Source organism: Pipistrellus kuhlii, unplaced genomic scaffold (genome assembly GCF_014108245.1).
Source record: "Pipistrellus kuhlii isolate mPipKuh1 unplaced genomic scaffold, mPipKuh1.p scaffold_m20_p_15, whole genome shotgun sequence".
Classification (NCBI taxonomy): domain Eukaryota; kingdom Metazoa; phylum Chordata; class Mammalia; order Chiroptera; family Vespertilionidae; genus Pipistrellus; species Pipistrellus kuhlii.
In genome coordinates this window covers 36,203,533-36,227,908 of record NW_023425460.1, presented here as the reverse complement: position 1 = coordinate 36,227,908, position 24,376 = coordinate 36,203,533, and the positions used below count along the sequence as shown (strand labels likewise).

The following is a 24,376-nucleotide window of genomic DNA, read 5'->3' as shown; positions in this document are numbered from 1 at the left end:
TGAAGGATAGGGAGTTGATCCTATCAAGGCAAGGGAAACCTGAGTGTTTCTAAACAAGTGAGTGACAATCAGATTCTACTTAGATAGTGAATTTCTGGATGGCAGGAATTGCATTGTGTGTGTTTGTCTCCCATGGGGTCTGCCAGCTCTGCCTTGAACATAGCGAACATTGAATAGAGAGTTGTTCATTGATTAATTTTTTCCTGAGGGTGAAACATTTCGGGCTGGCTGGAAGCCAGCAACGTTTGAGTTTCTCTGAGCTTGATAAAATGCTGACACCAAGATAGTTTTCTTTTTTTTTTTAAGGCAGCAAATATCATGAAGGTGACGAGAAGCATCAAATTCATGACATTTCTTAGTGCCTGTCACCTTCACTCTTGTTGCCAGAAGTGTTTTCATCTTTCAGCATAATTTTGGCAAAGTCGAAACTATCTAGGATGGTCAGGAAGATCATTCTTCCTTAAACCACTTACAATAGAATTGGGAAGTACTGGTTTTCTCTACTCTTTATAGATGACATGCTTTTATTTAGTAGTATGTAAGCCGGGGGGAAATGAGATAACTCAGGAACCTTTGAAGCAGATGATAGAATAGGAAGGTGTTTCTCTTCCTCCTGATGTTGGACACCAAGTGCTCGGCCTGCTGCGTGTAAGTGACAGGAATGACCAGCCTGCTCTCATTGTCACCAGTTTCAGGGAGGCCTCCCAGCTTAGAGTGCCACACTTCAGGCTCGGTCTGAGGCATTGACTTTTAAGAAGACACTTTGAAATTTTAACCTAAGGTAGTGTAGCCCTGTGGGAACTGCTTTGTTTCTCCCCCCAGTAAAAACTAGGATCATGGCCCTAGCCAGTTTGGCTCTGCAGATAGAGCATTGGCCTGTGGATTGAAGGGTGCCGGGTTTGATTTCAGCCAAGGGCACATTCCTGGGTTTCTAGCTGGATCCCAAGTAGGGGATGAGCAGGAGGCAACCAGTCAATGATTCTGTCCCATCATAGGCATTTCAATCTCTCTCTTCCTCTCTTTTCATCTCTGAAATCAATTAAACAATACTTACAAAACAACTAGGATTATGATTTCATTCTGAGAACTTGGCCAAACAGTGCAATATTGGAGTAACATGTCTGATCGGACTGTAAGGAAAGGATCAGGGTCATTCTGCTTTTTGATCTGAAACACTTGCCCTTGCTGTTCTGATGCGCATGGGTTTAGTAAATAGCAAGGCTGGGAAAGAAGAACATCAGCAGCCTTGCCTTGCGGACAGAAGCTGGTTGGGGTTTCTGGTCTCCAGGGCCATTTTATCCAGGAGGCAGTGTGTGTATAGCCCTCAAAGGTCATCCTGCCTCTGCTGGTTCCATTTTATTTTATTTATTCTTTTCTTTTCTTTTCTTTTATTTATTTTAAATATGCTTTTTATTGATTTCAGAAAGGAAGGGAGAGGGAGAGAGAGAGAGAAACATCAAGGAGGAGAGAGAATCATTGATCGGCTGCCTCCTACATGCCCCATACTGGGGATTAAGTCTGCAACCTGGGTATATGCCCTGACTGGGAATCAAACCATGATCTCCTGGTTCTTAGGTCAACACTCAACCACTGAGCCACTCTGGCTGGGATGCTGGTTCCCATTTAAACCCCTTCTCCTGTCTCCCACCGCTCATTGCCTTCTTCTCCCTCACTGAGTTGTGTCACATCAGCATACTCTCTCCACCCAAATACCACATATGCTTCATTCTTGCATTCATCTGCTCCCACAAAGGCATCTGCGGGGAATGTTCTTTTCCTTTCTCTAGCTCCTTGACTAAACCAAGGTCTGGATCCAATGACACCACCTCTGTGAAATCCTTCCAGATTCCCCTCCCCCTACCAGTCAAGTCCTCATAACACTTTGCATGCAGCATTGTCATAATACCTGTCATATTGTATAAAGTGGCACAAAGCCCCCGAGATAGTGATCAACTCCCGGAATCATTGTTTTGTTTCCATTGGTGTATCCCAAACACTTGGGCTCTGTGCTTTGCCCATAGTCATTGTAATAAATGGTAAACATAGCTATGACCTAATAAAAAGTTGTACTGTGCTAGATAATATCTGATGCATTGGCACAAGTAGGTGCTCATTTAAACTTTGTGAGTGAAGGGAAGGGTCTCAATACTGAATCTCACTGGAACCCAGCCTCCTCCAGATCCAATGGAAACCCATTATGCCAGGACATCACCTTTATCTTTAGTTTGCCTGCCTCCCCTGCCAGGCACTGCCATTCAATAATTGCGGAGTGGTATCTTTTCCTGGAGACAGAGTGCGAAACAATGATTTATTGCTTGAATACACATTGCTTTCGTGGAAGTGATTTGTTTAAAACAACAGTACAGCTCTAAATAAATTATTCATTCCATGCTAATTCTTCACTTTTATGTGCTTTAGTAAGCGTCAAAATAAGCAGCCTGTAGGCATTTTATTTTTGCCACATTAATCTTGGACAGTTTAAAGAGAGGGGAAAAAAGGGAGGAAATCTAAAGAAGAGGTTCCATTTTCAGGAAAACAGATTTCTTTTTTCCCTCCTGCCTCCCGCAGCATCCCTGGAGAGAGTTCCGGCTCCCTGTTACTTACAGAAGCCCCCCAGCTGATCCCTGTTACTTACAGAAGCCCTCCTGAGTGGGCCCAGGGACCTCCCCACACCCCTGTTCAGCATTGGCTCTTTTCCTCTGCAGAGAGAGAGACTCCTGATGGCCAGTTCCTGTCACAGTGCCAGGAATCCAGTTCTTTCCTGGGAGATTTGCATTTCCTTGGGCAGGCAGGGTGCTGGGTTTCTAAATTTCACTGGTGTCTGGATTTAGAACTTAAAGGATTAAAAAGTGAGAGAAAAGCAGCAGTGCCACACATATCCATTTTCTAACTGATTTCCCACTTGGAATAGAGATAGTAGCATTCTTTTCCAGCCTGTTTATCCTTCCTTATCTGGAGCCTCACTTCCTGTTTTGAGGTAGCAGCATTTGAGTGACTTTCAGTGTAAGAGTCCTTCATTAGCAGAAGAGCAGATTGATGGTCTTGTAGATTCTTGGGACCTTTCTCTCCTCTGTTCTGAACTTGACCCCTCCATACTTTACACCTGCCTCCATACTTTACACCTGCTGGAGGGCAAAGAGAGGTGAGGTTCTCTGGCCCAGAATCCTCAGGGGTCTCAGTGAGGGAGCCATAAACATGACCCATCAGCCATGATGGTAGAAGAGCTAACTCAGCCCATCCTTAAGACTCCAACTCCAGCTCAGCAGCAAAGAAGTCCTAGACTTAACTATGTGTGACCTGCATCCAACCCAGCCCACCTGCTTAGTGAGAAGAACCCTTTCCCCAGGGTTCTGAAGTGAATTAAATAGCATGCTGTGGTAAAGCATCCAGTTGTAAGAGCTTCAAGAGGCCCAATTTACATGTAGCAGGGGCTGGCTCCTGATTTCCACAGCATTCCTTTCTAAAGCACTCACTTCTAACCTCACAGCTCAATGAAGTTCTCCCTAGCTATAATGCCTAGTGTGGTGTCTGTTTTCTCTTTTTTTGCGTCCTGGATGGCATACAGGAAAAAAAAAAAATACACTGTGGTCAATTGGATAGATAGATAGATAGATAGATAGATAGATAGATAGATAGAGAACAGATGGGCAGACAGAGCATAGCATCCAGCTAATAGAAAGCAAGAAGTATAAGCTTTGAAACTCTTTGAAGCTCTTATCTTTCCTTCTCCATAAAGGCCATGCAGTGTGGTGGTGAAGTACCTCAGCTCTAGGTTCAATTTATCTAGGGTCAAACAGCAGCTTTTCTACTTAAGCACTAGCTGATCTTGGGCAAATTCCTTAAACTGAGCAATCTGCCATCTGGAAAATGTTAGGGGGGAGAAAAAAAGAAAAGAAGGGGAGGAGGGAGAAGGAAGGAAAGAGTGAAGGATGGAAGAAAATAAGCATTAGCTTTAGAGGATTGTTAAGAAAAAAAAAATATATATATATATATATATATATATGCAAAATGCTTAGCCAAGTGACAGAAATTTTAAAAGTGTTCAATTAAGTAAATTGGTGATAATAATCCAGTTAGAAAAGGGAATTCTAATTTTATCACCTATAATAGGAATTGAAAAAAAATTAAACAAATTGACTAATGTCATATAAGGAATTAAAATGGGCTCTGTACCAGATCCAGGACTCTCAACTTTGAGTTTTAGGCCCCGACCCTGAAGTCCATACAGCCTCTGTTTGGGTTTGCCCCCAATGTAGAGTGGAAGTGATTTTAAGGGTCTCATTAGAAATGGGTAATAGACCTTGAATTAGACTTCCATTTCAGATCTGTTTCCTGATGCACTTGCATTTTTTCAGGGCTGTATGTTTCTAGAAACTCACAGAAGGGGCAGTGGGTCTCTGCAGTATCCTGGCCAACCTTCAGGTGCCTCCCCCATCTGTGCATGAAAGCAAGCGCCTTTGAATGAAAGGACAGAGAAATCAATAAACCTTTGCATTGGTTCGTAGACATGTTTTACATCTACTCATCAGCCCTCCCAAAGGAGGTACAGCATTGAATTTTCTGTAGCATTTAAACCTGCCATTAGCCTAACCTTTCAGGAGGAAATGGGGAGTGTTTAGAAGATTATTCCTAAAACTGGAATTAGATGACATGACGAGGCTCTTGTGTTGAAGGTACTCAGACTCTTGTGATCCCACTGTACTCTAGAGGCATTCTGCAATAATTGTTTATGTAATGGAACATGTTATTTATGCCTAGCAAAGTGCATTTCCAATATCACCATACTCAGTCAGACCATCAGCAGATACTGACATTCTCTAGGTCAGCAGGAGCACATTATGTCTAAGTTGACACGGAGTTGTGAGAGTAACGGGGGCATTGATATGACATTGATTTGACTATGAGTATAAGAGCCATATCATACTTGACCTGGTAGGTCATATTATGAAATTTAAATTTTATCTTAAGATCAATAGGAGGCCACAGAAGTGTTTAAAGAGTGGAGGAAATGACCTGATTGCTATTTAGTAAAATATTATAGGGGTAGCAGTGGAGAGGGCGACTTGAGGGGAAGTAATGGAAGACGCTGACCATTGTCAGAGTCATTTCGTTCTTCTAGGTGAGAGTTGGTGTGAACCAGACCAGGATGAGGTGAGGTTAGAGGGGAGAAGTATGTAGGACTTAGTGACTGATTAGATTTGGGGAGAAAAAAGAGGATAGTTGCTAGGAAGACTCAGAGCTCTAGCTTTAGGGATATACATAGCATTCACTAAGCCTGGCAACACTGAAGACTGAACAGTACAGGTAATCATCATTGGATGGTAGTTTAATGGCAAGAGACCTACACACATGTAATATAAGTAACCGCAGAGAAGACTGAAGCCAAAAGAGGTGCATTGGTTTCCTCCTCAGGGTCTCAGTGTGTTAGCAGAGGAGCCTAGGCTCAAGTTCATGTCTTCTGACTCATAGCCCACATCTGCTGAAATGGATCCCTCCAAGTAAGAGGTTTAATAAACAAAATAAACTGATGAACAAAATAGATCCGGAGACATAGAAGCATGGAACAGACTGTTGAATCTCAGAAGGAGGGGGAGGGTACAAATCAACTTAAGAACTTGTATGTATATATGTATAAACCATGGACACATGCTATCGGATGGTGAAGGGCAGGGTACTGGGGTGGGCTAGAAGGGGTCATTGGGGGAAAGGTACAGATGTAATACTTTCAACAATAAATATTTAAAAAAGAGAGAGATTTGATGAGCTTTTAAAGTGGAATCCCACTTGAAGGCGGAGTTACATTGAAGCTAAATGAAGCTTAAGATTCAGAGTCGTTTTCCCAGTTGGCCTGTCCCAGTTGTTGAGCATAGAACTATGTACCAGGAGTTTCTACTTTGATTTGTAGTCAGGGCACACGCCCAGATTGCAGACTTGATCCCCAGTGGAACTATGCAAGAGGCAGCTGATCAATGTTTCTCTCTCATCATTATTGTTTCTATCTCTCCCTCTCTGTTCCTCTTTGAAATCAATAAAAAATATATATTTTTTAAAGATTCAGAGCCTTTATAGGCATGAGCTTCTGTGACTTCTGGGAGTTTGGAGAAGGTATAGATTGTTCCTGCCAGAGAGAGGAAGCCAGGTTGTGATCAGAAAACATTTCTGTTGTCATTTCTGCCAATCTGCCTGGAGATATCTCAGAAGAAACATATACATGAATTTCTGGCACAATTTATTGTGATCTATTTTTACAGTCTAATAAATATTTACTTTGAAGACTCATTTTTTGGGGTATATTTTTGCTTCATTTTTCTTAAAGAAGAGCCCCCAAATTGTATAACTCTCATTTTCTCTATACCTGGATCTATGTCAGATCCTACTAGTGCAGTCCTCAGTCTATCTCTTTCAAATCCCCATCACAGAACTGGCCCCATCCAGTCCTCCATTCTACACAGGGGAACTCCTATTAATACTTCATGTACCAAAATGGCATATGGTATGCTAAGATGATTCTTTATTCTCCAAATCCTCTTGTTCAAGAACTGATTCTTCTAAAGTATAACCTACATACACCTTGTGTAAATGAGATGGTTGGAGTTAGATGGTCTTTCAAGTACTTTCCAATTTTGCCCTAAGTTTCTTTTAAAAGAATAGCCAAATGATAAGTTTATTTTAGCCATGCACCAGCTTCTAGATTGTAAAGGGTTAGAATTGGAATCATGTAGAAGCATTTTGGTTCTGTGATTAAATGACAAGAGATCACTTAACTGTGATAGTTTTATTTCCCCTCTGACAGAAACCATTATTATTTATTAACCAGAGGCCTAGTGCACAGATTCATGCACTGGTGGAGTCCCTTGGCATGGCCTGCAGGGATTGGGCTGAAACCAACTCTCTGACATCCCCCAAGAGGTCCTGGATAGCAAGAGGGCACAGGCCATGCCAAGGGACCCCACTGGTGCATGATTGGGGCTGGGGAGGGACCACAGGAGGGCTTAAGGGTATATCCAACCCTTCTCACCCAGTCCCAATTGGGCAGACCCCAGCAGCAAGCTAACCTACTGGTCAGAGTGTTTGCCCCCTGCTGGTCAGTGTGTGTCATAGTGACTGGTCAAACTGTCGGAGGGACAATTAGCATATTATATATATGTATATATATATATATGTATATATATGTGTGTGTGTATATATACATATATATATATGTGTGTGTGTGTGTGTGTGTGTGTGTGTGTGTGTGTGTGTGTATGTATATGATTTACTTGGAATTTCAAGTAAATTTCACTTTCAAGCCAGCTTTTTTTAATCTTTGAATTTTCTTTCAGGCAAATTGTGTTCCATCAAACCTTAGCACTCAGACAATGGAAACAAAAGATGTAATAATAGAGGAGTCAGTTATTGTTTATTTCTTTTCTTTTTTAAGAGAGTAAGATGCTTCTCTTCCTCCATGGCCTTCTTTAAGACTTTCTCAGAGTAATGGAAAAATCTTTGAACTTAGCACCTGACTATCTCTGGTGTTTTATTTTTGTTGCTTTTGTTAGTTGCACTGTATGGTAAATGAGAAGAGAAAATGAATATATATATATATATATATATATATATATATATATATATAGTATATAAAAGCTCACATTTTTTTTCATTTTCTATTCCAGTGCCTTATGGAGGTTCGGGTTCTGACACGGGGCTCACCATACTATGCATATCTCTCTTTATTAGCTTCCTCTAAGTATGATGTGTTAACCTCGAAAGATAATGTTTTAAAAATTGAGTTAACCTCTTCAGACCCATGAATAAAACCAAGATGAAGAAGTAGGAAAGGGAAAGTCTTGGTTCATTTCTCTGCATTTCAGTTTATTATAAGGAAGCATATGAGCAGAAGGGTCCCTCATCCTTCTCGGGCAGTTTGCTGCTTAATGGTGTGTTCACTTTGTGTGCGGGTTCTCACATAGGAAGAGTCTTAATATTGAGATGATGTCTGTAATTTAGACAGATATCATTTTGGAGCTTGGGCATCCTTTCTTGGACCAGTGCATCTAGGAAGTTGAAAGGGAATCTCTCCTTTCCTCACATCCTGTCTCTCTCTCCCCTACCAAACTCAGGCTGTACCCCTGGAATTGAAGCATATAGCAGGTTTCCTCTCTTTGTTTTCTAGATTTCCAGAGAGGGAGGATAACGCAAGGAATACTTTCTTATTGTTTTGTAACTCTGAACTAATAGTTCTCTGTGTCCTCTGTGATTCTAAATACCAGGTGACCTAATTTGAAGAGGTACTGCTCTGAAACAGGAAGGTTGTGTGTTATTTCCAACTCCTTCTGAGCACTGTGAAGGAGGATACAGGAAGCATGGTGGATGGCTGTTTATTTAGCTGTGAAACAATGGACTTGCATAGATATTCTACTCGGTTTTTCCTTGAACTGCAGCTCTCTTTCCAAACAACCCTTTCGGTCTCCTGCTGTATCCTCCATTCCCTAGCCTTAGCTGCTTTCCTGACTTGAAGCTTTGGCTATAAGTCTCCATGTCTGTTTAATCTTCCATTTTATTATCCCTACACAGATAAGTCTTGTCTGTGCGTTTTCCTCATATTTTATACAAACATTTCATCTTGATGCTCTTTTCAGATTACATTGGTGCTGATATCTGACTCTTTTCTAGAAAAACAAACAAACAAAAAAACAACATTTAATTTAGAATCTACCTATTTTCCCTGGTGTGAGGCAGAAGCTTAAAATAGAGTGTAACTTATGGTTGAATAATTTACATAAAAGCAGAAGGCTATGAACTTGTCAACATTACCCAGTAGATATGGATGTATGTTTTGGCCATTATCCTCTTTTTAATCATTCACAAAAGGGGAGGAGGAGGAAGAAAGAAGAAAGATACAGAGGAATGCATTGTCATCATTCTTCTTGGTTTGGCATTGTGAAATTAATATTTCAATATATATATATATATATATATATATATATATATATATATATATATATATATATATATTAGTTGATAGAGTCCCTTCCCTTAGGAAAGAGAACAGCAAGTTCTATTAATACTTTCAAGATTTGCATGAAAAAGCAACCTAGGTCTCCTGGATTTGATGATCTTGGGTTTGTTTGCAGTGACCTGGCTCTAGGATTAGAGTATACTAGTTATTGCCTTGTAAGTGCAAGTGTTTCCTTGCCTGTTACTAACAGGAAAGGACTTTACACAGACAGAGGGGAAGAGAGAGTGAGAGCTGAGTTTTTTCACATGGGAGCTCCTAGGACAATGCTCTGGTGGTTGGGTGCTGGTCTTGCTGCTCTCGGCCTTGCATCTCAGCAGCAAATGACCTCTACAGGGAAACAGATTCAGAAGGAGGACAGCAAATTTTACTAAAAAATGTTCTGCTCTCCACAAAGGCTCTTTCCTGCGCTACAATTTGCTCTGTGCCCAGCGTTGATTAGCTTATCTGTATGCCTCTGTTTCTGTCTGCATCATCACTGTTGGCTGCCTGGTCTTGTACACTAGTAAGTTCTCCAGGGAGGCACAGTGGCTGTTTAGCTCACACCATCTCAGTGTCATGCAGAGGATTTTACATAAATAAACATGACATTACATTATGTGTGGGCTCCTACAGAAGGAGGAGGGAGAAGGTCTTTGGAGAAATCTAACTGCTTTCTGGCTGGCTCCACCCCATTTTTTTTTTTTTTAACTGGGTTTCTTTTTCAATTTATGTTTGCATTTCCTGGAGTTTTGGTCTTACAATTTTCAGTGCATGCGTGTGGTTTGTATGTGCACTTGCCATCATACCAACCTTTCATCTCCCCTCTGGGGCTTATTAATACAGTTTAGTAATTATTGATTTCTCTTTCCTTTGATGACTCAAATGGAGTGCCATTATACATTCACTTAAATCTTCCAAAAAGGATGATACTGTAAACCCCTCTGTGGAAATCAAGAATCCTGGATCCAGGGACAGCCACTTTCTGTAGTGAATTAAATGGAAGGATCAATTCCTAAAAAAGGATTTCACCAAAGTTCAAAATTTTTAAACATAAATGAAGAAATGACCAGTCTAAATGGCATTGATATGAGGTCAGCAATGACCTAAAATATGAAGTTTGTATGTTATAAGGAAAAAAAAATATTCCAGGACTGTCTGGAAGAAGGCAGAGGGAGAGAGAAGGAGGTTGAGGCCAGCACTGCAGGTGATGGATAACAGATGCCCAGCACTTTGGAATTGAACAGGATGTGTGGATCCTCAGGGATTCTGCCTGGTCTCTAGTTATAGGCAGAAGCAGGCATTATAGGTTGGGGATAATGAAGCACCACGATTAAGAGTCTGTATGTAATGTACATTAAGCTTGTCCACCACTCACAAACTGAGTAATTTAAGTTAGTCTTGGTGGGACTCAGTTTTCTCATTAGAAAAAAAAAGTTCATTGCTTGAAATATCTTTAATAATGAAATTTGACTTGCACACAGAGTAGGCACCCAATAAATATTGTAAACAATAGCAACTCCTTGCATTCGTTTAGTCGTTTAACATTTACTCAGAGTTCTTCCACTTCCTATTCAGTTTCTTTTCCACAGTTCTAGAAGACTAAGGTGAGAGACAGATGATGTCTTTTATTTATTTCTTTACATAAAAGAAATTTGTTCAGTATTTGACTTATTCAAGCTCACAGCATTGCAGATACTGCTCATGGTTACCTAACAGGCACTCCAAATGGGCTGTTGGCAAAGCCCACCTCTTACCATAGAACATATACCAAGTGAAAATCTCCTGCTTTCATTGCAGCTGCAGGGTAGGCATGTGGCTGATTCCTGGTCATTGAGACCCCAGAGTCCGCTGGAGGGCTCTTGGAAAAGAGGTTTCTTGTGTCCTTTAAAGTGAAAATAAAAGAAAAGCAGGCCTACTCTGGAAGCACTTGTTTCCTTAGCTGGGTGGAGCTATGCCTGCTTGTGCTGCAGAGAAGTGAACATGAGGGCTCACAGTGCCAATGTTGACTCTGTGGTGTGGGTCTGATTGGCAGCGCTTGGCTAATCTTGCCTGGAACTATGTAAAGTTTGGTTCTCCTGCTCTAAAAGAGAATGCATCTCTTAAATTGTGTATTATTTTTTCTGTTCTGTTTCTTGCTGCAAAACATCATTCTCACAGACAATGTGGCTAAACCATAACTCAAAATCTGGTCTCCTGATTCTGAAGACTTTATTCTTCTCTACAGAGCACCCTGCCATCCTAATATTAAGGGCCTCCACCAGAGTGCCAGATATATCTCTAGTCTGATATTCTGTGTGTCCTCACTCAGTCTAAGCCCAGGCAAGCATGTCAGACTCATGGCCTTTGGGCCACATGCCTCCTGCTAGCCGAGAGTTTGACATACTTGGGACTCCAAGGTGTAGCTAAACCTGAGGACTTGCTCTCTTCTGACTGTTCCTGGAACTTTCACAGTATGGATGTCTATTCTCATGTTTCTTTCATTTAGAATACCATATCTATAGAACAGACAGTGTGGCTCAGTGGTTGATCATCAACCCATGAACTGGAAGATCACAGTTCCGGGCACATGCCTGGGTTGTTGGCTTGATCCCCAATAGAGGGTGTGAAGGAGGCAGCCAATCAATGATTTTCTGTCATCATTGATGTTTCTGTCTTTCTGTCCCTCTCCCTTGCTAGCTCTGAAATCAATAGAAATGCATTTAAAAAAATACTACCATCTCTATATACTCTCTTCTCCACTGGAATCATACTTGTCCTCTGGGACTTGTCTTTAATGCAAACTTTATAAGAAACTATTCCTGATTATACTCTTCTTCCTTGCTCTTGAGAAGATATAAACACTCTTCCTCTTGTTGCATACCTTACCCCCTCCTTTTGTAACCATCTGTGTGCATGTATGCCTCTTCATCTTGACCATGAGCTTCCAGGGACTGGTGCCGAGTCTCATTCTCCCTTTGTGTCCTCGCAGCACATATTTTTTATTCCTGCCTCTTAAGAAGGCTTAATGCATGTTTATTGAATTAAATGTGCAGAATTTTAGAGCTGAAAAATCTTTCTTCTGAACAAAGCTCTCATTTTCTGGGAATTATAGAAGCTCCTTAATCTTGGATTCATGACCCCACCTAGGATTCAGGAGATCAGTAATATCATTAAAGCTATATCATTGTTTTATGTGCATAGCATATATTTGATCGGATTGTTAAAGAGTATGAGGCTTTTCTAAAGAAGAAGAACCTCCGTTTAAGTCGGCAAGCTGAATAAATGCTTACTGCGCTATAGACACAATATAGAACAAGAATATTTTTTGGAAAACCATTGTGTGGGTTTGCCTCTTTTCCCTAAAACTGGAGAGCAAAGGAAACAACAACAACAAAAACCACATCAAAATTTCTGGCTGTTGGACATGCCCCCTTAATTTTACCTAAATCTTCAATTCCCCTGAAAGATGGTCCCAGATCTCTTCAGGCCCCTTCTAATTCTCCATCCCCATATTCACTTCCATGCACATCTGTAAACATGTCCACCAGACTGGACTCTGGAAGCCGAGAGGCTGACGTTGGCCTCTGGAGGATGAGGACAGCCCATCTGCTGGAAGTGATGGCGAGGGGAGGATGAGGTGGCCAGCTTCAGCCCCTGTCCCAGCCTGCTGGCATTTTCAGCCAGACTGTGGCCCACCCAGGGAGCTGGATTATGAAGGATAGCCTGGTTGAGCTGTGGAGCCCCCATGTGTGACAATGATAGAAACTCCTGCCAAGCTTTCCCTGAATCACGTGTCTGAGAGTAATACAAAAGAACACGTCTTGTTTCATAGACTAAGCCTCCTTTTACCGTCTTCATTATTTGGGGTTTGGAAAGAGACTCTGGGATCCTGTCCCGGAAGCCTGCATTGCCAAGAAGCCCAAGGTCACTCTATTGTTTCCCCTGTGATAAGATTCCACTCCTCAGTTGGAGGCAGAGAGGGAACAGGAATGACTGCAAATAATTAACAATTGAAAAATGAGAAGACGTGGCCTACTTTTCCAAGATTTCCCTTTGATGGAGGTGAGATGAGGTGAAGGACAATGGCCAGACCAAGTGTCCTGGAGGAACTCAAATCTCCTGCAATGCCCAGTAGTTCTCCTAGAACTACCCTAAATCCATAGGTTGGAAGAACAGTCAGTTTGCTAGTCAAGTCCTCCTTCATGAACAATTCTCATTAACCATCTGTTTCCAACCATATAGCTACTCCTAAGCCAAAGAATTAGGAGAGAACATTCATTGGGAGATGTGTGCATTCCTTCTTAGGGGATGAAGGGAGTGGGAAATTCATTTACTTACCCTTAACCCTCCATAGGCCCCCCTCCTCTGAGGTGCATCCTTTTAAGTTCTCAAAGGAAAGAGTCAAGACACTGCTTTTTGAGAAAATAAAGGGAGGATCCCGAAGCTGGTACTTTTGAAGAGTGGAATCAATTTTGATTCTTACAGTCTACTGATTGATGCAGATGTTTTTCAGAAGTAGACTGTGTTGAATCTGATTACCAGAAAGGTGTTTCAGGGGTTCTTTTAAATGTATGGACTTCTTTCTAATTTTAGTCTTATGGTCATTAAAAATAAAGCCCTATTGTTGCATTCAAAGCTGTCACATGTCTAAATACTTGGTAGAATGGGGAGTGCAAGGTAGGATCTGGGTCTGCTGCCCTGTTGATGCGTTCCAGAGCATCACTGAAAATAGGGCTTGCCTGCTGTTCCATACCAGAGAACGTTTTTCACTGTCTTTTGCTGTTTTATACTAGAACACTCCTATTAGTCTTCTACATGCTAGTGTCTTCATCTTTGTGAATGCTTTTTTTCTGGGGTAGAAGAGGGAAGGAAAGGATTGACATTTTCCTATCTACATCCCACCCCCAGGGTTCTCTGTGATGGTCTTTTTTCCTTTGAGAACTTTATAAAGGAATCATTAACAAATATAATGATATATATTAAAATGTACAATGTGATGATTTGCTATACATACACATTGTGGGATGATAGTCATGTTCAAGATATTAACACATCTTATCACCTCAAATAGTTGACTCTGTTTTTTTTTTTATTGTTTTGAGGGAGAAATAAAGACAGCAAGAAGAGAGACATGGATTTGTTTTTCCACTGATGTGTAGGCATCAAACCTGCAGCATTGGCACATGGAGACAATGCTCTAACCAACCGAGCTACCCAGCCAGGGCTGTGAGGGTTGTGTTTTTTTGTGTGTTTGTTTTTTTTAACAGAAAATGTTTAAGATCTACTCTCAGTACCTTTCAAATATGCAGTATTAGATATTATTAACTGTAGTCACCATGCTGTACATTAGCTCCTCAGAATGTTTTCTTTTTATAACTGAAAGTTTGCACCCTTTGGCCCGTATCTTCCCATTTATCCTTGAGCCAACCCCTAGCAGCCACCATTCGGTTCTATCTCTACGAAATCATTTTTTGTTTGTTATTTGTCTTTTGTTAAGATTCCACGTTTAAGAGGAACTATACAGTCTTTGTCTTCATCTGGTTTATTTCACTTAGAAATAAGCTTTACCTAACTTCTTGCTAATGGCGGGATTTCCTTCCCTTTATGGCTGAATAACATTCCATTGGGTCTGAAATGTAATGAGCACTTTCTTGATGTGATGGTTGATTCACACCTATGCACAGAGGTGAGGGGGGAGAGGCTGGTGTTGGTAGTGACTCAGTAGGAGCTTTGGAAGACCTGGGGAAGAAGGATAATAGTCTGGTGAGCACAGGTGGTGACTGTTGGACCCAGTGCTGGGGAAGATGCCCAGGCTCACTTCCTTGAACACCCTCTCAGGTCCCTGCACAGAGCCTGGCAATATTTCCACTCCCTCCCACTCTTTCAGGAATGGGTGCCTTGCATAGCAGCTTAGTGGGTGCTCATGTTTCTTATAATATGGACAAAGGGAAGTTTTCCCCGGAGGGTTTGTAATAAATGAATATGGAGCCACAGCATAAAAACAGCACAAATGGCCTGTGGTGACAGTGGCTCCTAGACTGGCTGAGGTTACCTGGAGATGTAACTGTGAAAGATCCTAGAAATATCTGGGCACTGAAGTCTGGTACCATGTAGGTAGACATTGTCAAACCATAGATATTTGGATGATAGCTATTTAAAATGTCCTATGATTTAAAGAAGAACCCAAAAAAGCTCTGACCATATGGCTCAACACTTATAGTTTTGAAAGAGGGAAATTTTGGTACTAAATAGTATAAACAATGTATAGAGAAATGAGATGCTGATGGAGATTCCGTTTTGTGTGAATGTGTTTATCTAGACAGCCTTGCTCTCACTGATTAGGTTTATAATTAATTACTGTGCATTTGGACTTGGATATATTGAACTAACTCTGTACTACATGAAACTTGTTGCTGACGGAATAAAAATAAATGACCATATATATGTCATTTCAGTATATACAACATTTTACTTGCTTCAAGAGTTCCACTGATTTTTTTTAAGCTTGAAAAGTACACAAAACATGGTAGACAGTAGGACCAAAATAAGTAGGCAATTGCATTTACCCCATTTTCTCATCTAATGGTGGTGCTAGTTCTATTCAGTTCTTTTCTGTTCTTAACAGAACAGAAAAGCAAGCAAACAACAGCAAAGCATAACTCATATAATGGTGCTTCACCATCCAGGAGTAATGCGTCAAATAACACACATGGACAGTAATGCACTAAATAACACACATCACCATCCAGGAGTGATGCTCTAAATAACACACATGGACAGAAACATGCTAACTAACACACATGGGCAGTCAAGAGACAAAAGAGGGGGAGAAAGATTTCAAGGCTTCGACTGAAAACACAAGGAAAAGTTCTTTCTTTCTGTAATCATTCTGAAAACAGAGAGATTAGGTTGACTCGAGCTGATAAACTTTGAAATACCATGAAGGACACCTCTCTGGTGTATTGATGAACTGCCGGAATAGATCACTGGCATTTTCGTTTTCCTGGTCCAGTAAGAAGAGTCACTGATACCTCACGCCTGCCTGCCTGTGAATTGCTTCTCTGATTGCTGCTCATGTGGGTGGGGTGTCTCACACCATTGCATGCTGGGTAAAAGGATTCCTTCTCTAGGATTCCTCTGAATTCCCTTGTCAGACTCAGCCTGTGACCAGCTGAACATCATTATTTTGTTGGCCGCTGGATTGTATCAGGAAAGCAACTACCTGGAGATGCTTTATGCCCTCACTGCTCCCATTTCCTCCACAGGGGATTTATAGGCCTATTCGAGGTGGCACAGCAACATCACTCTGTGTCTTCAAACAAACGGCCACCCCGCTGCCACTGATCAGAGTTTCTGGGATGGCGGTGATTGAAATTTAGCACTTAGAGCAATTTAATTGGCACCCGGATCTGTTCAACATATGCCCCAACCGTAGGCATGCCATCTGATGTGCCCACAGGGTGCCTCACACCTCACACATGCTCCCATTTTGCTAAAGAGGCAAGTTTTGAACAGCTCCTTGAAGGAAGCCTGTATGGTGGTGTAGGAGAGGGGAGGCCCTAGAGCCCAGGTCCCCAGATCCTCAGCATTCCCTTGAACTTGGAACAAACCTAAGTCCTGGAGTTCCAGTTCGCTTGTTGAGAAAGAAACCTTCAGAATCTCTCCCTGATCAAGTAAATCAAGGCCAGCGCTAGTGGAGTGCAGCCTGGAAGGGTTCAGCACTCCTGGCAGCGCACTGCCTTGAAAATCAAGGTTAGAATGTTCCCTGCTCACTGAGGCTGGAACTGATCCCTTGGCCTGCAGACAAAATCCTGGAAATCAGTGTCACCACTTTTCTCTCCAGTTGGGAACATCAGTCCTGGGCCAGATGTTCTAGGTTAGAGTTTATCTGGTGAGGAATATGAACCTCAACAGAAAGTAGAACAGTCCCATTTGGTTCTTTCCTTATGCAAGAAGAAGGGTCGAGGATATCAGTGCTTAGGAACACACTGCTCTGTTCAGTCTCCCCAAGCTCCCTGGTGCTCATGGACTTCACGTCACCAGGCGGACCCTGGTCATTGCTGCAGGTGCCCAGATGCAGCCACGCTGTGCATGGCTGAGAAGAGGCATACCAGCTCTCTTAACGATTTAGTGGGTTTTTAAAAATACATATATTTTTATTTCAAGGAGATGGATAGAGAGAAACACCAATGATGAGTGAGAATTGAGCCCACACTCTGGAATGTGTCCTGACAGGGAATCATACAGTGACCTCCTGGTTCATAGGTTGATATTCAGCCACCGAGCCATACTAGCCAGGGTTTGTTCCTGTTTTAAATGGGTCACAGAACCCCAGGCCTCATCTGTATTTGTATTTTCCTCTGGCATTAGGCAACATCCCAGGCTCCTAATAAATGGGTAGTAAGTGCTTGTTGAATTCTGAAAGAACGAACTGCAGTGTTCATGCTTCTCTGAGTGAGCAATAGGTTAGAATCAGAGGAAGACTCACTGTGACATTAATGAAGCTTGCATTTCAGTGCCCCTCATTGAACGGGTCCCTTTGCAGGACCTGCCCTTAAGTTTGGAATCATAATCTATGTCCTGCTTCTTATGGAGGGCTCCCCAAATTCCATAGGCTTCCAGACCCCATAAAACATAGAGAGGAGCCTGTTCAAATGCTATGGCTTAGCCCATGGGTCTTATTCCAACCAGTGGCTTTCCCCGGTATTGGGAGATGAGAAGAAACTGATAGAGCCAGGCCTGCAGAGAAGAAAGGGAGGGACTAACATTTAAGAACTTCATGCTAAACCAGGATAACTTGCATTTCTTACCTAGTTGAACTCCTCACTGCAACCTTTTCTGGGGGATAGCATAGTGAGATTCTGAGAAGCTAAGAAACCTGTCCCTGGGGAAGTTTCTAGGGCCTTCTATTCTCCAAACCATCAGCTCGGTGGCTACCTTGCAGGATGCGTGCTTCAGAGCTTTGCAAGTCTTCCCAGAAAGTGTTAAATCCACCAGGGTAAGAAAGGTCTGGGAAGTTCAGGTAACTTGCCTTGGGAGTGGAAGGGAGAAAGTTGGGGAAGGGATTGGGCTTGAGCAGTTTCATGGAAGGCACTGGCAAACTCTTCCCCAGTCAGCATAAGGGAACTTGGTAACAATTCATTCAATTATGTTAAGCGCCCATTAAAGGAATCCTAAACCCTCCCTTGGGCCATTTCGCTTCTATGAGATTGTAATTGTTTGAGACTAACTATGATTTCTTCTTTTGCCTTCAGGTGATTCTCATTTTGACAAAGCTCTATGACTATAACCTGGGGAGCATCACTGAGAGCTCACTTTGGAGGTAAGTAGATAAACAGAGCTAATGATTGCTGTGTTATTTAATCATGTCCACCACTGCTCTCCCCCAACCCCTTTTCCCCAGGTGAGATCTCTCTTATTTTACCTTCCTTCCTCAGCTCTCTGTTGCCTAGGCCATGGTTGGGGTTTATCTGTAGGCAGACCAGACCCTTACTTTTTATACAATCCTCCTTTTGGTCATAGTCAGATTTTTGTGCTAAACTGTTCATTAGGTTGTCCTTACAAGTGTTGGTCCCCACAGTTCTCACTGACCTGTGAGCTTAATGGGGCAGTCTGTGTCTTGGGCCCATACCTGAACCAATCTCTGAAGGCCAGTAGAGCACTGCTTCTGATTGGTCAGTCCTGGGTCATATGACAATCTCTGAACCTGGGAGAGGATGAAAACTATCCCAGAGATAATATGCCGGGATCACTGTCTTGGAGTCTGATATAGATGCTGGAGGGGCAAGTCCCTAAGGGAGACTCGAGCCCCTAGCTGGGGATTCTTGGCTTCATGCAGGAAAGAATTCTAGATGTAAGCTAGACAAGAAGTTAAAGCAGAAACAAGTATATTGAGCAGAGAGGAGAAGCAGGAAAAGCCACTCCGTAGAGAGTGATGGACTTTCCTCACAACAGAAGGAATAGATACCCCAACTCTCTCTAGAGATTGGGCTTATATCTATTTGTAGTTCCTGTGAAAAATTACTGGTATAAAGAAATAGAGCATGGAAAAGTTGGGGGTAAGTGAAATATAGTGGCAGCCCTACTTTGGTAAAAACTGCTGTTTGAATTTTAACCCTTCTAGTTTGGCTCTTGTACCTGATTAAACACGGGGGGGGGGGGGGGGGGGGAGCTATTTACCTTAGCTTTCAGGTGGAGACTTGGAGGCTAAGGCAATTTTCCCTTGCCTGGGACCAGGAACACAGGAGAGTAATTCCCACTGACTCAGTAACCTTCAGAGATAGAAACTGTAGATAACCTCTGAGCTCTGCTTCTGTGTTATCGGCTGTCCCAAGATAGGGCCACATTCCAATGTCCAGCAGGATGTGACTAGCAACAACGACCCTGCTGGGCTGACCCCAGTCTTTAGAATGTAGTCTTTAGGATTTAGAATTTGGAACAAAGGAAAATTCCTGTGGTTTGAACCTTTAAAAGGGACTTCCTACCCCTGAAACGGGGCAGTCGTGTGGAGACCACTTGCGTGTGGTGCTCTCGCGTCTGTCCTGGCCAGTTATTTCAATACATCTTTGCCTGCTTATTAATCAGTCATCAGCCTCCGGTGGTCTTATTCTGAACCCAGGGTTCGACCCCACAACAGTAAGCTTTCCTTTACAAGGTCTATTTTGTGAACTGTTTTCTCTTTGTGGTATGGGTAAACCATAAGGTATTAGTGAGGAGCTATTAATCGATCTTTGCTTGAAGTTTCTTTGTTCTAGAGGCACCTTGCCATCTGCTTGCATCTCAGGTCAGCCCAGTTCCATATCAGGCAGCAGGTAACAGGCCCTTGGCTTAATTTTGTTTAACTTCAGTTAATTTATATAGTTCTCATGGGCTCTCCTATATTATTCTGATTTGTCAGTGCCCTTATCATAACAACGGTTAATTTCTGATATCATTTTAGATCACCATTCCCAAAACATACACACACACACACACACACACACACTCTCTCTCTCTCTCTCTCTCTCTCTCTCTCTCTCTCTCTGTCAATGGGAGTGGTTATACTAAGAAGATGGTCTTTGTTAATATAAGAACATTCAAACACGTGAACACGTGAAGAATTTTTGTGTGTGAATTTATCTGAGCTGGGAAGCAGAATCTCAAAGAACTGAGATAATGCTCTCAAGAGAATGGTAGTTTTTTTTTTTTTGTTTTTTTTTTTTAACCTGGTTTTATACCTTACAATCAAAGAAGGAGAAGTAAGTGGGTTCCATGAAAATCATTGGTGATAGATTAGGTAGGCAGGGGGGAAGCAAAGCTTAGAAACCTGTGAGATTTGATAAAAAGTAAAATGATAGCCACATGCTTTTTTTACATGTAGGTGGGTACAGGACAGTTAACAGCCAACAAGTAACATGATGACAATAACAATGAGGGAATTTATGGTCTCCACTCTGGTGCACTGGTTGGGTCCTGAGAGGTCTAGAAAATGGGAATTTACATTCCAAACGTGTATTGTCTTTGATGCAAATGACAATAGGCTCCGTTAAGGTCAAAGTTAATCTTTGACAGGGAAAATACTGCTGTAGGACTTAACTACCCATTATAAACTGCTTTTAATTAAATTATTAAATTCAGACCATTCTTTGTTTGTTATTTTAGGTCTCTGTGTTTGCAAGGCCTCCATGCAGGCCTTCCCTGAGCTTGTCAGGTTAGCATGTGGACCCTTTTCTTTTTCTTTTTTTAAAATATATTTTATTGATTTTTGTACAGAGAGGAAGGGAGAGAGACAGAGAGTTAGAAACATCAATGAGAAAGAGTCATCTATCAGCTGCCTCTTGCACACCCCGTACCGGGGATGTGCCCGCAACCAATGTGCATGCCCTTGACCGGAATCGTACCTGGGGCCCTTCAGTCCCCAAGCCGACGCTCTATCCACTGAGCCAAACCGGTCTCAGCACATGTGGCCCCTTTTCATCCACATCTTTGAGCTGACAAAACTAGTGAGTGTTCACTGCTTAAGATCAATGGGCATCCCATCACCTTTTCTATGACGGGGAAGAATGATTACCTGCCCTCAATCTCAGAGCTAGGATCCAGAGGGAAAGACGCTCTCCCCCACCCACATCTGTGACAGGTTCCACCCCTAGTCTAGTCCACAATAATTGGGAAGGGAAGGCTGATTTACATGGTAGAGATTGGATTACAGAGCCTGCATCTGTTGGGGAATGTAGTTGTCATACAAGAGGAGGATCACGGATTGGACAGACACCCCGAGGAATCTATCATACCCTGCCAGGGGATTGTTCATAAAAATTCATTTTTTCCTGATATCTACCTCCATTAGGCTTGGCAGGATATCCAGGCAGCCCCAGATCAATTGTTCTCACCTCAGGAGGACTCTAGCAGACCACGGAGAAGGCTAGATTCTGTTCTTTTACTTGTTGTCAGGCATTAAGGTCATTGAACTCTTCCCCCAACTAAGGAGGTCAATTATGCAGAGTTTATACCACCTGGACATTTTGAAATGGAATTAAAATGTTCGAAGTTTGGTAGAGCCTCAAAAAGTAGTGTTATTTAAAGCATTAAGAGCCTGACACCTGCTGTATTGTTTAAATTCAGTCCCCGTTCATCAGGATCTCAGCGACTCTGAGTAAGCTTACGCTTCGTTGATAGATTTCTCTAATGTATTTAAATATATGAAAGTAAAAGCCGGCTTTTATACTGCAGTGCACCTGCCACATAAAGTGTAGTCGGCATATTAGAAAATTAAAAGGTGTGCAATTCTGTCTCCATGGGACAGGCTTTTAGCAGCTATAACTCTCCACCTGAAGAGCGGGAAGGGCATGCCGGAAGGACGTGAGGAGCAGTTTGTCCTAGACAACGGAAGCTCATGTTCAAGGGCTCCTTTCTCTCTCAGGGCGCATTGTTACCCATTCTCCAGTCAGGGAAGAATGTACTTTTCTGATCTTAAGGGAGGAGGATATAAAAATGACAAATATTTCAGTAATATTAGGCCTTCTTTCCAAGGAAGCAACCCAGGATTTTAAGATTGGGTGAGTGTGGTAAGAATGACCCATTGACTTTTCAATCTTAGAATCAATTTCACTAAAGTGTATATATATATATATATATATATATATATATATATATCCCTATATGTGCACACTTACTATACCCACGTGTTTTTATTTTTCTAACATATCCACAATAGTCATTTGCCACATATGTCATATGTTATACATGTCATATGTGGCAAATGACTACTGTGGGTAGTGTTCATTATTAGAACTACTTATTACAATGCTTTGATAGATGAGCACAAGTCTCAATGAAAATACAGTTTAGAAAAGAAAAAAGGGAAGAAGGAATAATATTTAGAATACTCACAAGTGCTTCAGTAGAGCTTGCATTTTCAGGCAGCTCACGATGCCCATCTGGTCTTTGGGGAACCACATTGGGGGTGCTCATACAGAGGAGACATGGGGCGGGCCTGGGTGGGTCAAGGATAGGAATTGGGACTAGAGTTCCTCGCGTTTCTAGTCACCTAGTGCAACCTTCCTTGAAGGACAGCAGACTGGTAGTACTGACTAATTTTTCTCCCACACCAGCTGTGCTTTCCTCTCAGAATACCTACCTATGCCCCAAACTGGGGGGCTTGGTAGAGGCACATGGCACCCCAGCACTGAGTGCAAGACTTAGTACATAGGATGATGCTCACTAAGTATCTGTTTTTGAACAGACCAGTGAACACTACAATTCTCTCTCTTCTGTGTGGTCATCAATATGTAATTCTGTTTCTCATTCACTTATTCAACATAGATGAATTGTTGAACTCCTTTAGTCTTATGGTTCTATCCAGGAGAGGGAGCGTGGGTGGGTATATCCATAACAGCATATAGGCTTTGTCCTGCAGGTGTTCATTGTTTAAGGCCAAGGTCTATAGACAAAGTGAGAGAGGTCCGTGAACTTGCATGTAACTTGCCATATGTCATTTGTATGGGGAAGGTACTTAAGCAGCCACCCAGAACTGCCAGATTTCAGAAGGAGACAAATATAATATAAAAACTAAAAACTGTCATACAACTGTACGGGTTGTGACAAAAACTTAAGTGTTGCTTCTTTACTCTGCTCATGTGTATATTTTCTCTTCTCAGCTAGACTTTAAGCCTTTAAACACAGCACTTTGCTTATTTAAGGATAATAGCAACGAAGCCACTAATAATGACAACAATGATAGGACCTAGCTAGCTCTTATTGAATAATCATTATGTCTCAGGCATGATGCTGAGCGCTAGATATGCATCCTCTCAATTTACTTTTACAGCGTGTTTAGTGTCACACAGTTAGTAAATAATAGCCCACACAGTTACAAGGATGCTAGTTAATAAATTTTAATCATTTCACCGCTTCTCTGTCATCTGGAATCCCATCTGCCTTATGGTTGATCATTCTATACCTAAGCAAGTAAGCAAATTAAGTGTTAAACTTTTTTAAAACTAGTGTTAGAAAGAGAGAGAGAAACATCGATTGGTTGTTCCACTTATGTATGCATTCTTTGATTGATTCTTATATGTGTCCTAAATGGGATCAAGCCTGCAATCTTGGTGTATAGGGACAATGCTCTAACCAACTGAGCTACCTGGCCAGGGCCTCGCAAGTAAAATTTTAATCTTATATGTATCTATTTTTCAAAGAACTATGACATTTTGAGCAGCATTTGCCCTATTCTTGAAAAAATACTGGGCCATGGGAAATGGCTACTTGTTCAACAAATAGATACATGTACTTTTCAATTGAGTCCTTACTCTTTACCACTTTGACCAGCTGAATCAGTGACAGGGGGCAAGTGGCAAATGCCTCTGGGGTGTTAGAATAGGAGAGAGACCAAGAGGTGGCTGACCTTGTGGTAGAAGTCCTAGGTCTTTGACCTTACTGGGTCAATGAGGCCCGGATGGCAGAGCGAGAGGCCACTGTACTGAATGAATGAGCTTTCACTCCCTGTTGGTCTTGTCTTTGATTGCACCTTAATCCTGAAGCATGTTGTGGATTTGGTTTTGTGTTATGCTTTGCTTCACTCCGGGGAGTCAACCTGAGAAGGAAGGAGTATGAGCCAGTACAGGACAATGAACTACCCCTCAGCATCTTCTCCACCTTACAGTGGATTAAGCTTTGAGATTTTGTAGAGCTGGTGGTTTAACCATAGTGTAGCAAGATCAGCTTTAGGGCTGAGATAAATAAAACATCAAAATCTGGATACAGTATCTCTGAGTAGAAATCTATTCATCCTTTTCCAGTCTGGTGGCAGGGTAATCATCAAGGTGCTGACAGAGGCTTAGCTGGTAAAAAAAAAGAAGAAAAAAAAGCCCTAGGCAATTCTTGAAGGACCAAAGCATGCTGTCTTAAAGGGGCGAGCAATTGCCAGTGCCTCTCTGTGACAGA

The 24,376-nt window shown here is 42.0% G+C and overlaps 1 protein-coding gene across 4 annotated transcripts in view; it reads left to right on the top strand.

Annotated features, from left to right (window-relative positions):
* The window catches only part of SORCS1 (sortilin related VPS10 domain containing receptor 1), a 434,488-nt gene that overhangs the window by 141,379 nt on the left and 268,733 nt on the right, over positions 1-24,376 (top strand). For all 4 annotated transcript variants that reach the window (XM_036438961.2, XM_036438959.2, XM_036438958.2 and 1 more), the window contains exon 2: positions 18,211-18,278. In XM_036438961.2, coding sequence (XP_036294854.1) covers positions 18,211-18,278 — 68 coding nt within the window. The remainder of the gene's footprint in view (positions 1-18,210; positions 18,279-24,376) is intronic.